General features: G+C 41.3%; 2 protein-coding genes across 2 annotated transcripts in view; one reads left to right on the top strand and one right to left on the bottom strand.

The window, feature by feature from the left end:
- The first annotated feature begins 585 nt into the window (after nucleotides 1-585).
- LOC122657803 (cation/H(+) antiporter 20-like) lies at nucleotides 586-6,071 on the top strand. The gene is made up of 3 exons (XM_043852600.1): nucleotides 586-807; nucleotides 912-1,937; nucleotides 4,685-6,071. Exons 1-3 carry the CDS (start codon nucleotides 628-630, stop codon nucleotides 6,029-6,031), a joined length of 2,553 nt encoding a protein of 850 aa, XP_043708535.1. The 5' UTR covers nucleotides 586-627; the 3' UTR covers nucleotides 6,032-6,071.
- A 2,991-nt stretch (nucleotides 6,072-9,062) lies between these two features.
- The window catches only part of LOC122671003 (probable ADP-ribosylation factor GTPase-activating protein AGD6), a 33,102-nt gene continuing 26,022 nt past the window's right edge, over nucleotides 9,063-16,142 (bottom strand). Inside the window, exon 3 of the mRNA XM_043868084.1 lies at nucleotides 9,063-9,608. Coding sequence (XP_043724019.1) covers nucleotides 9,114-9,608 — 495 coding nt within the window. The 3' untranslated portion in view covers nucleotides 9,063-9,113. The remainder of the gene's footprint in view (nucleotides 9,609-16,142) is intronic.

The following is a 16,142-nucleotide window of genomic DNA, read 5'->3' as shown; positions in this document are numbered from 1 at the left end:
TTTGGTCATTTTTTACCGATCCAAGCCTGTTGACAAGATTAGAGGCAAGATTGACATGTCAGATCATCCCAGCTGAATAGGAGATAAGGCACATCTATGTGGCAGATTTAGTTTCCTAAATTATAAGGATTCATACAGTAGAAACTAAGTTGTACACGGATTTGTACTTTCCATTATTTAAGGATAATAATCTCCCTAAGAAACTAAGTTGATTGAGGAAGTTTTAGCACCGTGGATGTAGGCAAAACAACTTCTTCTATGACTCTGTTCCTTCTTCTCTTCTCTTCCATTATTTAATGTGAGATTGATATTAAAACAAAGCCGATTTTATCCGATCCCGAATCCGATACCTGGATTACAGTACAAACCTTGATCACAGATGGTTGACTCCTAGAACCCAATATTTGCCTTTCTTGACTTCCTCGACGCTTGCCCATCCCTTACATAACCTAACCTAAAAATGCCCCTAAACTTAACCTCATTTTCTTGACAAGAATACCCCTTGAGACACCTATAAAAACTCGTGCATTGTCCGTGACTCTGTCTGTGTTCAGGTACTACCTCCACTCAATTCCACCACCACTACCACCACCGCTTGAAGGAGAAGACGAAGAAACTGAAGTAATCATGACCTTCAATCTGACCTCTGTTAAAACCTCATCTAATGGAGCTTGGCAAGGCGATAATCCTCTGGACTACGCCTTCCCTCTTCTCATCATCCAAATCACTCTGGTTCTCGTCATCGGCCGTTCCCTATCCTTCCTCCTCAAACCTCTCCGACAACCCAATGTCATTGCAGAGATTGTCGTACGTAATTCATTTTATCTCTCTCTTTCTCTCTCGCTTTCTCATTCGTCTTGTGTAGTTAATAGAGCTCTTTAATTTATTCGATTTTTTTTTTCGTGTTGCAGGGTGGAATTCTACTTGGACCATCAGCTCTTGGACGGAACAAAACTTACTTGAATCGAATCTTTCCATCATGGAGCACTCCAATACTTGAATCCGTCGCAAGCATCGGACTCTTGTTCTTTCTATTCCTAGTGGGTCTCGAACTTGATCTGAAATCAATTCGACGAAGCGGTAGAAAAGCTTTCGCAATCGCCGCTGCCGGAATCTCCCTACCTTTCACTTGCGGCGTTGGTGTTGCTTATGTTCTTCGCGCAACCGTCGCGGGAGCGAAAGAAGCCGGTTACGCTCAATTCCTTGTCTTCATGGGAGTGTCTCTGTCCATCACCGCCTTCCCTGTTTTGGCCCGCATTTTAGCGGAGCTTAAATTGCTCACCACCAGAGTGGGAGAGACTGCCATGGCCGCAGCAGCGTTTAACGATATGGTGGCTTGGGTTCTTTTAGCTTTGGCCGTGGCTCTGGCCGGTAACGGCAAAGGTGGATCTCATAAGAGTCCAATTTTGTGCGTGTGGGTGCTTTTATCCGGGGTGGCCTTTGTTGTGTTCATGTTGGTGGTGATACGGCCTGTGATGACTTGGGTGGGGCAGCGGTGTTCGCCGGAGCAAGAAGTGGTGGACGAAAGTTACATTTACTTGACATTGGCCGGCGTTCTTGTGTCCGGTTTCATAACGGACCTGATTGGGATACATTCGATATTTGGAGCGTTTGTTTTCGGTCTAACGATACCTAAAGAAGGTGAGTTCGCAAGGAATCTCATAGAGAGGATAGAGGACTTCGTGTCTGGGCTTTTACTCCCTCTCTACTTCGCTTCCAGTGGGCTTAAGACGGATGTGACGAAGATACACGGCGCTGAGTCTTGGGGGTTGCTGGTGCTCGTCATTGTCACCGCCTGTGTTGGGAAGATTTTTGGCACCTTCTTCGCCGCCATGCTAAGTAAGATTCCGGCGAGGGAGTCGCTGACGCTTGGGGTGCTCATGAATACTAAAGGCTTAGTGGAGCTCATTGTTCTCAACATCGGCAAAGAAAAGAAGGTTAGTAATGAATTATAATTTCCTTTCTTTTTTTTTATAAATTTTAGAATCGGATTTTATTAGGTTCATTAGAGTAAAATCCATATGAAATAACACTACATGTGGATAAAGAAACTGAAATCTTTTCATTAACTATTTAAGATCAGTGGGCTATTCTAGCAATAGTTGCCTAGACACAAAAATTGGCTACTACCCCGGTTACGGCTATGTTCTTGCTGACTCATTTGTAGGTGCTGATTTGGAATTTAAAAGGGTATTTTAGAAAATACTAAAAGTTAAGAGAAATTAAAACGAAAAGATATTATTTCAAGTTTCCGCCTACGATGGGAGGCAACAGGAACGGGTTGCAGCTAAATTTTTTCCATTGCTTAGTGGTCCTATCAGTGATATCACATTGTTATATCAATGTGATATCATTGATACCCACAATGTAAACATGAATCCCTTATGTCAAGATTGCTTAGTTAAGCATTGGCAAGACCGAGAATGGTTCAGGTTCTCGTACAAGAATGTTGTAGAAATAGATTCCAATTGAATGAGTGGATTCTATTTCTATGGCTTCCATGCGTACAAAAATGGTTCTCCTATGAAAACCTGATCCGGCTTCCTCTAATTTCAGGATTAATTTGCTTGGCTTGTTCCTCTTTTTTCCCTTTGGACGAAATTCAAAATCTCCCACAAGTCATCATAAAAGTCTTTCCACCTTTGTTAGTTTGTCATTGGTTTCACATTTTTCATAGTTTTGTTTTCCTTGAGTTCAACGACTTGCAGAGTTCCATGATATTTGAATCCCCAACTTCCCCTTGCAGCTTCTATTTTTGTCTTTCTCTTCTTATCTCTAGCCAGTAGCCATCATTAATGGAGCTCCAATTCTATGGACACGTAGTGTATCCCATAACTCTACATGCATGATCCCAATGGATATAATTAATGGAATCTCTAATTATCTCTTCTTATCTTATATGGAATCCACAGAGGAATATTCCCTAAATTACTCGATCATGATATATATATGATTCTTGTAATTATAATTAATTCTGAGTTCTGTAACTTCATAATGACCTTATCGTTTCAATACTTCTATGTATTATTAAATTTTATAATTTTTGGCTAAACCCTTAAGTAGGGCACCAATGCATGATTGCCGATACGGTCTAAGTGTTTTTTTAGTTAAAAAATGAAAATTTTTATTAAAATTGATTCGATATGACCGATTTATATTAGTATCGATGATGACCGATACTGAAAATAAGCTTCTATATATAATATATATGAATTTGGTAATTTTCTTTATCAGGTGTGAATAGGTACCGATCACATGCCAATTTTTTCTTAAGTTCACATGAAAGGCTGAGGCTGCCCGCTGTTATGTCATAAATATATGTAGAAGTCCAGTTTGAAATGCGTGTAGGGCTAACCATTCTTGATCAAAATTTTCCACTTATTATTGTTAGCCTTCTTTCTCTATGAAGTCAAAAGGATAAAAAATAAAAAAACTAGGGTTTCGTTGTCAAGAAGGTTCAACATTGACAGCTATATATAAAAAAAGGTGAAATTTTTCGTGTTGAAGAAAGAATTCTTTCTCCACAAATGAAGTGATCATGTGATTACACTCTCACCCCTATTGATGAAGTCGAAACAATTCTCTCATCTAATCATCTACCGTTAGGAATCCTCTTGGTGAAAGAATTCTTATTTCACCATGGGTGAAGGAAAATTCGATTAAAAATAAAAACTCTTTAAAAAAAAATGCGACATGATTGGAAGATGATGAACTGTTATGCATGTACGTCAAGATGGTTGTTAATCTTCTAGGTTGTATGATGTATCAATAATTTCTTTAAACTTTCTCTTTATTTTATCCTTTTTTTTTTGTTTTTTTATCTCATATAAGCGTGACTTCATGTTTGGTAGAGGCGGAAAAACCAACAAACTAATGTAGATAATGGACAATATATAGGATCATACAATAACCAGACTATAATTAAAGAATGCATATGTTGTAATCAAATTGGTGAACTAAGAAGCTCTAATCTTTTCTTGGTTGGGGACATCGGTGTTGGACTGATGGTTGGGACCACTAGTTCAAGACCCCTCTTCCACTATCCGCCCGTAGCATGTCAGGGCTTGTTCTAGACGTATTGGTCTTTTGTGGTCCCCTCCTAGCCTCTTCGTGGGTCTGCCCCTAGCAGATCCCTTGTGGGTCACCCCTAGTGGACTAGATTCTAGCAACCCAAAAAAAAAACACATTTTTTTGCTGGTCCCTTGTCTCGTTCCTAAGGGTTTTATTATTATGCATTCTCATCTTTTTTGTTTTTTTGGTAAAAATTCATTCTCATCATTTAACAAGTTTTTCGAATACATATTGATATGCTTTTACCTAATTGAAAGAAAAAATGTGTTATACTAGGAAGACATGACCGATTAGTTCATTGGAGGCTGAGTGGTAATTTTGCACGGTTGTGTGTTAAGGCACAAGAACCACATAGCGTTCTTATTCCCCAAAAAGGGAAAGAGAAAGCTACATGAGTGTGTATGGTACGCTCCCTCTGTGCCCAGATACATGGGTTGGTAAAATAACCGTCACGCCCTTGGGAAATTTCACCTTTCCATGGAGCATGACAGTCATTTCACCCGCCCCTGTAACTGGGTGCAGGGGCAGCGCATCGGACGTTCTTTCTCCCTGTTGTTACTTAATTGGTTTTGGGATATTGTGAAATCTCTCTCATCATTTTTCCTCGTCGCAGGTGCTGAACGATGAGGTTTTTGCCATCTTGGTACTGATGGCACTCTTCACCACATTCATCACCACTCCAACGGTGATGGCTCTCTACAAGCCCGCACGCGCCCCTGCCCTCCCGGCCCAACGCAAGCTTCAACGTGACTCCCCCTCCAACGTCAAAGCCAAAACTAAAGATAAGCTACGCATCTTGGCCTGCGTACACGGCCCTGGCAACGTACCCTCACTCATTAGCTTCATCGAGTCGATTCGTGGCAATAAGAAATCCCCTCTCAAGCTTTACATCATGCACCTGGTGGAACTCACTGAACGGACCTCCTCCATCATCTTGGCCCAACGCGCTCGCAGAAATGGCCTCCCTTTTATCGATCGCCTCCGCAGTGAAGAATCCCACGACGGCGTCACTGTGGCTTTCGAGGCTTACGGCCAACTCGGCCGAGTCAAGGTTCGAACCATGACGGCCATCTCGGCCCTGCACACCATGCACGAAGACGTCTGCCAAGTTGCAGAGGAGAAGCGGGTTAGCATGATAATACTGCCCTTCCACAGGCAAAGCAGAGGAGACGGGTCTGGATCCGGTTCGGGTGAGTTGGAGAATGTGGGTCACAGCTGGAGGATGGTGAACCAAAGGATCCTTAAGGACTCCCCCTGTTCCGTGGCCGTGCTGGTGAGCCGGCGCCTGGGCGGTGGGTCCAAGCGGATCACTCCGTCATCCAGTGCCACCGTGGCAAAGGGAGTCTGTGTCGTCTTCTTCGGTGGGCCCGACGACCGCGAGGCCCTAGAGTTGGGAGGAAGAATGGCGGAGCATCCCGAGGTGAAGGTCACCGTGATACGTTTCATGGAAGAGCAAGGAGCGACACCCACCGGTATCATGCTGCGTCCGTCGCCGGAGAAGTGCTCCGACAAGAATTACAGCTTCTCCACCGCCGTCATGGATCGGGCGAGAGAGAAGGAGTTGGATGAGGCGGCGGTGGCGGAGTTCCGGAGGAGGTGGGAAGGGATGGCGGAGTACACGGAGAGAGTAGCGAAGGAGAACATTGTGGAAGGGGTAGTGACCATAGGAAGTAGTGGAGAGTACGAGCTGTTTGTGGTGGGGAAGGGGCGGTTCCCGTCAACGATGGTGGCGGAACTGGCGGATCGATCGGCGGTTCACCCAGAGCTGGGACCCATTGGCGATGTACTGGCGTCGTCGGGTCATGGGGTGTTGTCTTCGGTGCTGGTGATACAACAGCACGATGTCAAGCACGGTAACGAAGTCCCTGCTTGCAAGATCGTCGGAGGCACCGAAACCTCCGTTACTGCTACTGTCACTCCTATAGGCACCAGCATCACCACCACTACAGTTTCGGTATGAAGTAAAAATACAGAGAAGAAATCGAAAGGGAGTTGTTTTTCCCTTCGATCTTCACACCATACGCTTGATGGTGACGAAAATAATGAAAAAGATGAATCATTAGAAACTTAGAATATAAAAAATGTACATAGTTATACTTATAGCTATGCCTTTAAGTCTTTTTGGGGGGGACTGAAGCTTTCTATACCTGTAAATTTGTTAATGGGGGGGATATGATTCAGTTCTGATGTTGTCAAGTAATGTTGTTTTCAATTCCCTCTCCAAAGATCTCTTCTTCATTCTCTTCTTCTTTCTCGATCTTCTTATTTGAGTAAGCTTAGCAGTTAGCATCGATGGGAATTCATATCAACATTTAGGGTTCTCTCCTCTTCAATTACGAATGTGCGCTTGAGTTTTAGGTCTCTCGGATTTCTGAAGCTCTGCTTCAATTTCTTACGATCCGATTGTTTACAAAAATAATTAAGTGATATGAACCAAGTCGAACCGGTTCAATTTTGGACCGTAACGGATAAGAGTGCGTGTTAGCATATATGTTGGATAAGGCAACCCAAGAGGTGGTGAATTTAGGACTGTAAACGGATCGGATTCGGCTCGGATAGTGCTATATCCGCATCTGCATCCGATTAGCAATCGGACGGATTCGGACAATGCTAAATGGATACGGATCGGATATTTTATCCGTTTACATGTAAATATAGCTTTTCGGATAACTATAGCCTATCCGTATCCGCATCCGTTTAGCTTTTGGACTGATTCGGATAGTACTAAACGGATACGAAAATGGATTTCAGCTATTCAGTTACACCCCTTTACTGAATTGGGTATGAAAATAAGAATGACAATTAAAAACTTAATCTTCCTAACACAACTTGATAAATTACAAGAGAGGTAAAACAAAAAGTGTGACGAAGAAGTATATATTAAGAAGGGGATTGAGAGTTAATGAAAGATGCACAAGGATTTAGAGTGGTTCGTTAACTTGCATATATCTGCTATCAAGAAACACCATTTTGGACTTTCCACTATAAGGATCAATTCGATCAACCTTCACGATAATTTTTTGTAATCAACCAAAACCCAAGTGTTCGAATTCACACTGAAATCTGGTGGTTTACTAGGCTCACCAATAACAACCTGACATCACTCTCAAAGATGAGATAATGAAAATACAAAGGCTCATTAGCCAAGATAATCAAAATGAAAACTTCAGAATTTTTGTCGTCGCAATTTGTTGAGCAGCTGATTGGCTTGCCAACCTGGCATGTGTTGCGGAGATTGACACGGTGTTCCAGGGAGAACAGACCTTACCTCTTGAGCTTCGAAGGATCACACGGGAAGATGCAATTAGTTTACCAGTCTTAAGGAAATGATTTTGTATAGTCTAGGTTGGAAAGTGAGGGTTTAGTTTTTGAGTGGTAGAGCATTGTCATTATTTCTCTCTAGTTTAGGGTAAGGGAATTTTTTTTTTTTTAATTCTAAATATTCTTTGGGATCAAAATCATTCCATTAATCAATCAATTCCAACTCTTTGTCAATTATGCCTAGAAAAGTATGTTTTTAGCTCATATATTGGATTTATATACAATCTAGACGAAAAATTAGAGACCCCCCAAAAAAAAAAATCTATGAAATACAAAACCCTAAGGATTATTTTTTTCAATAAATACAAGTGAGTGAAAAATCTAAATCTTATCTATAAACCCACATAATCGGTACCAAATCAGTTCCTATCGGTTCTAACTGGTTAATCAATTCGACCCAATTTTGATTTTAAAATATAAATCACTCATAATGGATAAGACCAAAATCGACCAATTAATAGTTGGTTTGAGTTATTGTTGATGGTTCCAGTCTGGTAAATTATTATGTTTCTAGATTAACTACCCTAATTCTATCCCAAATCAATCGGGCCGAAAAGTGCCCGGATTGATCCTCTACTGCCGAGCTGCCCGACAGGACCCTACTATCAAGACACAATAAGGCGTGGACTGCCCGCCTTACCCCTGCCTGAACGCCTTACCCGAGTGGGGGTAAGGCGATCATTTACCGCCTTGCTGTGTCTTGGCAATGGAGTCCTGCCGGGCAACTCGGCAGTAGAGGATCTAAATTGAAATTGCCCAGAATCAGTAGGACTCAATAGCAAGTTGCTAGACTCTGCTGACCAAGTCGAACTCGGTCAAAACTTGATTACAAGGAACCAGGGTTGGTCTATTCCAAGTCAAATCGGTAACTCCGTCGATTTTGATTCGAGTTTTACAATGTATTTTGGTGGAGTTGCACTTCCACGGTTCCACTTCCACCCCCACCATTCAAGATAAGTGGCCATTTTGCATGTCCACATTCAATCATCCATAACCCACTGATACCAAACATTTTTTCCTCGTTCAGACAAGACAAAATCCTGTCCCCTCCGCCCTTGCCCCTTGCCCCTTGCCCATGCTCCACCAATATGGATAATTTGATATAAACCATCAAAATATTCTCCATCAAAGATTCGAAGGAAAGATTTGCATCACCCAAAAGAAAATCTCTTCATCCACTGTAATGTGATACTATGAATGGACTCTTGGGTATGTGATTATCATCATTCATTCTGGCCGAGTCTTCATTACTCTTGACCAGGTTTTCAAAATTTTGATTCCACTCGTGACTTTTTGGCAGAGTCAAAATCTGGTTTTCCAACTATATCGTAATCTTAATAGCAATAAAATTCTCTGAATACCCCTGAAACTGTTTCTCATTCTAAACGTTCCAGATTTTGTCAAAGATACAAAAGTACACAAACCATTAGATCAGGCATCAATTTGGAAACTAATTAACCTAGTAACCCCTGAGCAGGCACATGCATTGGCTAAGAATTTAGACTGAACCACCAAAGAATATTTTAAAAATTGTAAGTACTTAACCATTACAGTCTTAAAGAGACCTTAGATAAAACTACAGTTCTATTGTCCCCCACAAATGTTTCCACACACAGCAAATAGTAGACTGTTTTTTGTATTGGGAATAAAACCCAACTGTAAACTGGAATTTTTTTTTAAAAAAATCAATCTCAAAACACAAACAGCAATAGCAACTACGCTTACCGGAAGCCACCCTCTGTCCATGTGGAATCAGATTTTCCATTGTGACCCACGTTGCTCTTATTGGATGTACTATGGTAGAAATTTTCATAGCCATCATCTTTAGGATCATCCCACCCTGTCCAGCTATCCCCATTCTGGGATGCTGCTCCCTTCCCAGATTCTTCCTTTCGATTGTCTTTACTGTCCCAGTCATCCCAAGAGCTAGAACTGACAGAGCTGACCTGCCTACCTGATGAAGATTGCCCCATTCCGGAAGACCCTTTGCTCTCATGCCCGAACTCCTGGTAGTACCCATTTTTCTCACTCTCATTATGTTGCCAGTTATCAGCCTTCCAGTTTATGCCTTCTTTGGTGTATTCCTCAACCTTTTGCGAAGCTATTGCCATGACCCCTTTCATGATCCCCCAAGTCCTCTGCCCCAACTCAGTTGTTTTTGTCGTCACCACATTAACTGTCTCATTTACCTTGTGATCATAACCACCTTCTTTCACCTGTAAAAAAGGTGTAGTGCCTATTGTAAATTCTAAATGATTCATAAAATTAGTTGATGATTATAAAAGGTTATGATCAGGCAACAGAATCTCCAAAGGGCCATCAAATTACAGGCCAGCAGACAAAACTCCTGGACATCCACATTAACTCTGTAATAATAAAACAAGGCATGATGTATTTTGACCATTACTCTGAAAAATTAAAATTGTCAACAAAAACCAAAAAAGTTAACAAGCTCACAAACATAAAATATTCAAGCTATAGAAAGCATAAAGAGATTACAGGACAGCTAAATCATGTATTATGGGGAAACTTGATATCAAACATTCAAGCCCTCAGAGACAACAGGTAACTTCAACAAATGCAGATCCAATCTTCAACCTCCACAATATCCAAGTCTGAAATTGAAGTGAGCTTAATAACATTATTACAGGTCAAAAATGGTACGGACTATAGCCATTATCATTTTTTTAATGGATGTCTAGAATCTTATTACCATATTGTGGCTGATGTGCTGAGAAAGCTTTTTGAAAGAGGCTCATCTCAAGGATTGGTACGAAAGATTGAGAAAGAGTTTGTGGAAGTGCCACAATTATCATGGGCAAAGAATTGTTTATACATATAGAATAGTTTGGAGAGGGTTTCCCATGACGTCAGTGTGAGAGAATAGTCCACGCTATATCAATGTTAGCGTAGAGAATGATATCATTTGTATGGGACCCATATGGTCAAAACAAAAAAACAAAAAACCCTCATATGAAAGGGTTATAGTACATTAACGTCATGAGTAACTTTTTTCTCATAATAGTTCAGCGCAGAGGTGGATGCGCTAGTGCTTCCCGCCCTCCTCAAAGAGAAATGACCTCTCTGCCTCGAGGAGAGAGATAGAGAGCAGGAGGTGTGCGCTTTTTTCTTGGGTAAAATACGTGACACCCCCTGAAAATCTGCCCAGACTCAACTCAACCCCTCTTATTTGAAAATACACACACGTCCCACCTCTAGAGTTACGGTGTTAACTTAAAACAATCCAAAAACAGAAAAGACAATTTTAACCTCAACCAAAATAAGATAAACAATGACAATTGCGGTACCCAACGTTTGTAGAATATGCACTTTAGATACCAATTTTGATATTTCCAATTATACCCCAAATCACCACCACCGCTACAACCACCATTGCCGCAACCACCACCGCCACACACCATTACCTACAATTGGGATATGGATTTTTTGGGGAATTGAATGAAGAAGTTGGTTTATGCTTACCAGTGTGTGTAACTGGGTGCTCTCTGGCTCTATTTCTTCTTTTTTTTCTCTTACCATTCCTCTTCCTTTGTGTGTATGCCATTGATGCTCTGTTCTGAGCAGTACTATCAAATTTAATAGAAAACTTTGCTGAACCATTATTCCTGTCTGGGAGAAAACCAAAACCGCAGGTGAATAAAACCTTCTCTGGTCAATAACTAATATCAGCATCAGCTTGAAATTCAAGGGGAACCTTTGATTTCTCAAGCAAAACCCTACCCGTTTTCGTTCCCAAAAAACAAATAATTTCTCAAGCAAACCCTTCCCGTTGGGTCTCCTTTTATACCCCTTCTTCACCTTCAACAAGGGTTAGATGAACCAAATCAAATTCTCACGTCTCTTTCCTTCTCTCTTTTTCCACAACTACGAGACAATTTTTATAGTAGGAAAAGAAAATCAAAAAAATATATTAACATCTTCTCTCCCTGCAACACACAGAGGAAGCCCATCTCCCTTGCATGTGCAGACAATGATTCTCCTCTTTGTTTCCTCCATACCTATCTCGTTTGGCCCTGGAATTTGGGTCGAAGGCAGCCTACCCTTAGGCGATTTAAACCCTAGAACCTTGGCCTCTAATGCTTCTCCCAATGTGAGAATCGCAACCATATTCAGATCTGGCTCTGAGTCACCGCCCAGATATATTGCAGCCAGTTATTATCAACACCCTATTTGGTTCACAGGTATGCTATTTGGTGTTTGTAAGAGCCTTAGGTCTTAAGAACTGGGGCCTGAAATTTCAGGAAGAACAAGGTTTAGTTGAGTAAGATCTGTCACTCGAAACCAGTATAGGTCTCTGCTGGTTCCTTCTTTGTTCTACCGTGAGAAAGAAGAAGATTTAGGTACCGTTTGACAACATTTTGTTTCTGCTGTTTCTGTGCTATTAATGTTTCCAGCACACAATTAGCATAGCACAGAAAATGCGTTTGAGAAATCCGTTTTGTTTCACTTGTTTTTTGTAACAAAAATAGAAATTTATAACAATTTATGCCAAAAAAGCGTTTTTGTAATAACAACAATTTGTTGTTTTTACAATTTTTGGACCAAAACCAAAAACTGTTACCCGTGTTTTGATAGAGCCCTAATGAGATCCCTCGACGATTGCTCGTCTCCTTAACGATATCTCTCTCTCTCACTCATCTGTCGCATCGTCCTCACCGAGATCCCTTGACGATTGCTGCTGCTGTCCCTCCACCGTCCAGGTAAGTCTCTCATCATCTCTTTCTCTCTCTCTCTCTCTCTCTCAACCTCCTTCTAGAAGAAAAGGTATGACCTCCACCTTAATAATCTGCTTGGGAAGTTGGGGTTTTTCTGAATTTCCTGCGTTGGTGCTTTGTGTCTTCTCTGGATCTTCTGCCAAATCAAGGTCGAGCTGCTCGGTTTGTTTTGGTCTTCGGCAAAGGTTCTCAGAAACCCTTCATCAGATATTCCCGTAATCTCATCCTCCGTTTTCAGTCAAGAGACGATGATCTGATTTTCTCGTCGGCATATTCGAATCTGGTAACGCTCCTTTTCCTTCTGTAGCTTTCTTCCCCTGCTCGGAAACCCTTGTTTCCTTTTTCTTCAATTATCAGTCTATGGGAAGATTTTATTGTTCCTTTCCTCAATTGGGTTTTGGTTCTGATTCTAGGGTTGTATCCTCTATCTCTTTGGTTGAAGTTCTTATCAAATTGTTTGAGTTTCTTGTTGTTTCTCTGGGCTACACAGAGAACTTCCATCGGTTGACTTTGAACTTATTTATAGATTTTGATATTTGGTCATATTCTTACGTTTTGTTTTTGGTTGGTCTTAGGGAAGGTTAGAGATGGCTGTGACGCCCTCCGGCCACCTCAATCTCAATGAGTCACCCTCATGGGGATCTCGAAGAGTGGACTGTTTCGAGAAATTGGAGCAGAATGGTGAAGGAACTTATGGGTGAGTGAGTTGTTTGTCTCTTAACAATTTTTTCTTTTAAAATTTTCCTGTTTTAGGCTTCTATAGTACATATTTCTTTCATATGGGGATGCACTTGTAGAGTAACTTGATGGCAGATTAGTTATAACACACATTCTACAATTGTGAGAGAAATTTTGTTGTGTTTATCGACTGTGGACATCGGTTAAGGTACCTGCAAGGGTTGAAAAAACTGTACATAGATAAATTGCAATGGTTGGAAGGTTCAATTTGAAGCCTCTATTGATTATACTATATGACAGCAAACCAGTAACATCCTGTGATGAATTACTTTCTGAAAATTAGTTCCCCCCCCCCCCCACCCCCAAATGTCCAACAACAGAACCAGATAAAGTTTCCTTAAGTATTGTTTAATCATTTATGGAACATTTTGTTAAAAGAAAGATAATCAATGTTTAAAATATTGAGATGGAACTAATAGGATATGAATATGTGTTTGTCAAATCTACAACCACCAAATATCACTTTATATGAATTGTATCTATGGTCGGTCATCAATGTTATTTAATTCTAATCACCTGAGCAATTTCTCGAACAACCCTTTGTAAATGTCTCAACTCAAACCTCTCACCCATTCTTCCTTCACATGGCTCTAGCTAGCCATGGCCTCTTCCTTTTGATGAAATTCCTCAAGAATGGTTTCCAGCTGATAGGACTATTCCAAACCCAAATCCCTCAGTGAAACATCTTTCCCCAGATAGTTGCATTTGGATAACTTGGGCACTGTAGGTGATGTAGAGAAAATGAAGCATTTAAGTGATTAGATCCCCTGCTCTACAGTGGGCATTGATTGGTGATGGACTCATGGAATAAGTGAAAAAGGAAAAATCTGAGGATACAAAGCAAAAGGGAATTTAATATAATTTTTTTGTAATTCTATTAATATGGTTCTTTTCTGAACCATGTGGCAATTCTTTGATGGAAAGCAAGATGAACCATCGGTGGCCCAGTCATTTTTTAATTTCGATCATTTTCTTCTCTATTAAAAGTAAAGGTATGATGGTTATCTCGGTTTGGGATTTTGTTAGAGATATAGGGGCCAGAATACCGTATGGGTATTCTGGTCCTTTCCTCCTGTTAATTTGTTATTTATTTTTTTATTCTCTTTCCTTTGTTTATACTTATGTTAGCTATATAGGGGCATAAGTGTCTTATGTAATTCTCTTTTATTAGTATAAATAAAGGCTTAGGGAATCAATATGATTCACTTAAGCATTAAACCATTCTATTTCTTAACATGGCATCAGAGCAACGATACTTCTGATTTTTTTTCAAAAACCCCCCCTCCCATCGTGGTCTCTTCCCTGTTCCTTCTCTCTCGATTTTTTACTTCCCCTTCTCCTTGCTTCTTCTCCTTCTCTAAGGGCAGCACTGCAGAGGTGATCACATGATCTAGTCGCTGCCCCTTCCCACCTCTTTTATTCCTTTGTTTCATGACCTAAAACTTTTCTCTCAATGGCTGCTGGTTCCATATTGCGCTGATTAGAGTTTCCTCCTTTTTTTTGGAAGATCAGTCCTCGATTTATTGGGACTGCTTCTCCTTCTTTTGGAAACACTCCTGCGACATTGGATTGCTCCTATCGAGACTACAACAGGTCTTCTTTTTTTGTTCGATGGCTGCTGCTGGTTCTTTCCTGCGGCAATTGAAGTTTCCAGATTTTTTTTGAAGATCAGGCCTTGTGCTTTATTGGGACTGTTTCTCCCTATATTGGAGACCCTCCTGCGACATTGGACTGCTACTATCGAGACTCCAACAGCAACTGAAGACCATATCTCCCAATCGAGACCTACTTTCAGGTTTTTTCTTCAAAAAAAATCCCTGAATATTCTCGGTTTTTGGGATTGGACTGCTTGCGGCTCCTGCTTCTTTTGGATAATTTTATTCTTCATCCAAGGCATTCTCTACAGTATATTGGACAGCGTGGATAACCCTTCTTCAACAATTTTTTTTGGATTTCCCTGCCCCATCAATCTCTGTTTTTTGGGTTTTCTTCCATAACCCTAAAACACTTGATATTGGGGAGGGCTCCTATTTTGCTGCTGGACAGATCTCTTCTTCACTATGGGTGACTCCACAGATATTTCGACTGCTACATCTGATCAGGTTAGCCATGACACATCTGATTTCCGTGATCTCCATCCTAACCCTATCAAGTTAGACGGCAGTAATTATCTTCTATGGTCTCGATCAGCCTCGTTTGCTATTGCTGGACGTGGCCTCACTGGTTATATTGATGGGACTATCCCTATGCCGACTGCCCCTGGTACTGCCAAGACTCGATGGCTAGCCAACAATGGTCTTCTTATGTCATATTTTGTTGGTTCTATGAATTCAGATCTAGCCCAGGGATTTCTTCTACTTGATACCGCGTCTCAGATTTGGGCAGCCTGTAAAGAGACATATGGGCAGCTTGGTAATGATGCTCAAGTGTATGAGCTTCGCAAAAAGGTCCTTCATACTACTCAAGGGGACCTCACGGTGTCTAAATATTATGCCACTCTCTGCAGCCTCTGGCAGCAATTGGACCATTTTTCAGATTATCACCCCAATACAGCTACCAACATCGCTGCCTATAAGAAGCATGTTGACAAGATTAGGGTGTATGATTTTTTGGCAGGGTTGAATGTTGAATATGACCAGATTCGTGTTCAAGTGTTGGGCCATTCCCCTTTTCCCACACTTGAACAATCCTATGCCCTGGTCTCTTCAGAAGAAAACCGCATGACTGCTATGTTACATCCTCCTGTTTCGGACAGATCGGCTCTCCAGACTGCTGCCCAGGCTACTGCTGCCCCTCTTGGGCCTTAATCTATTGGTAGTTCTCCTTCAGATATTATTACCTGTGACCACTGTCATAGGCCTCTTATCATACCAAAGACAAGTGCTGGAAGCTTCATGGGAAACCGGCTGACTTTGAAGCCAAGCGGGCTGCCAAGAAAAAGCCTAAAAGCAAGGCAAATCAATCTGAATCTGTTGATACAGCCCCGGCTATAGACATTGGTCTATCCAAGGACGATTTACAAGCTTTCCTGCGTATACTAAGGTCTTCCGCTGCTGCTGCCTCTACTACTTCCGCTGCCACTGCCAATTCCTCAGCTCCTTCAAGTTCATATTTTGCCCGGTTAGGTATCCCTTTTGGTGGTCATTGTGCTTCTGTAGCTTCACATCCCTGGATCATTGATTCCGGGCCTACAGATCACATGACTGGTACTTCTAGCTTATTTTATAGATATTCTCCCGCTTCTGGGAAAGACAAGGTCAAGGTGGCTGATGGTTC

The sequence above is a fragment of the Telopea speciosissima genome, chromosome 1, assembly GCF_018873765.1.
Source record: "Telopea speciosissima isolate NSW1024214 ecotype Mountain lineage chromosome 1, Tspe_v1, whole genome shotgun sequence".
In the NCBI taxonomy this organism is placed as follows: Eukaryota; Viridiplantae; Streptophyta; class Magnoliopsida; order Proteales; family Proteaceae; genus Telopea; species Telopea speciosissima.
Note: the sequence above shows the minus strand (reverse complement) of the source record. Positions and strands in the feature narration are given on the sequence as shown.

Bases quoted from the DNA above. Each gene is read 5' to 3' on its own strand.
- LOC122657803 (XM_043852600.1), top strand. From the start codon at position 628: ATGACCTTCAATCTGACCTCTGTTAAAACCTCATCTAATGGAGCTTGG. The intron at 808-911 runs GTACGTAATTCA...TTCGTGTTGCAG, and splicing joins ATGTCATTGCAGAGATTGTC to GGTGGAATTCTACTTGGACC. The intron at 1,938-4,684 runs GTTAGTAATGAA...TCCTCGTCGCAG, and splicing joins ACATCGGCAAAGAAAAGAAG to GTGCTGAACGATGAGGTTTT.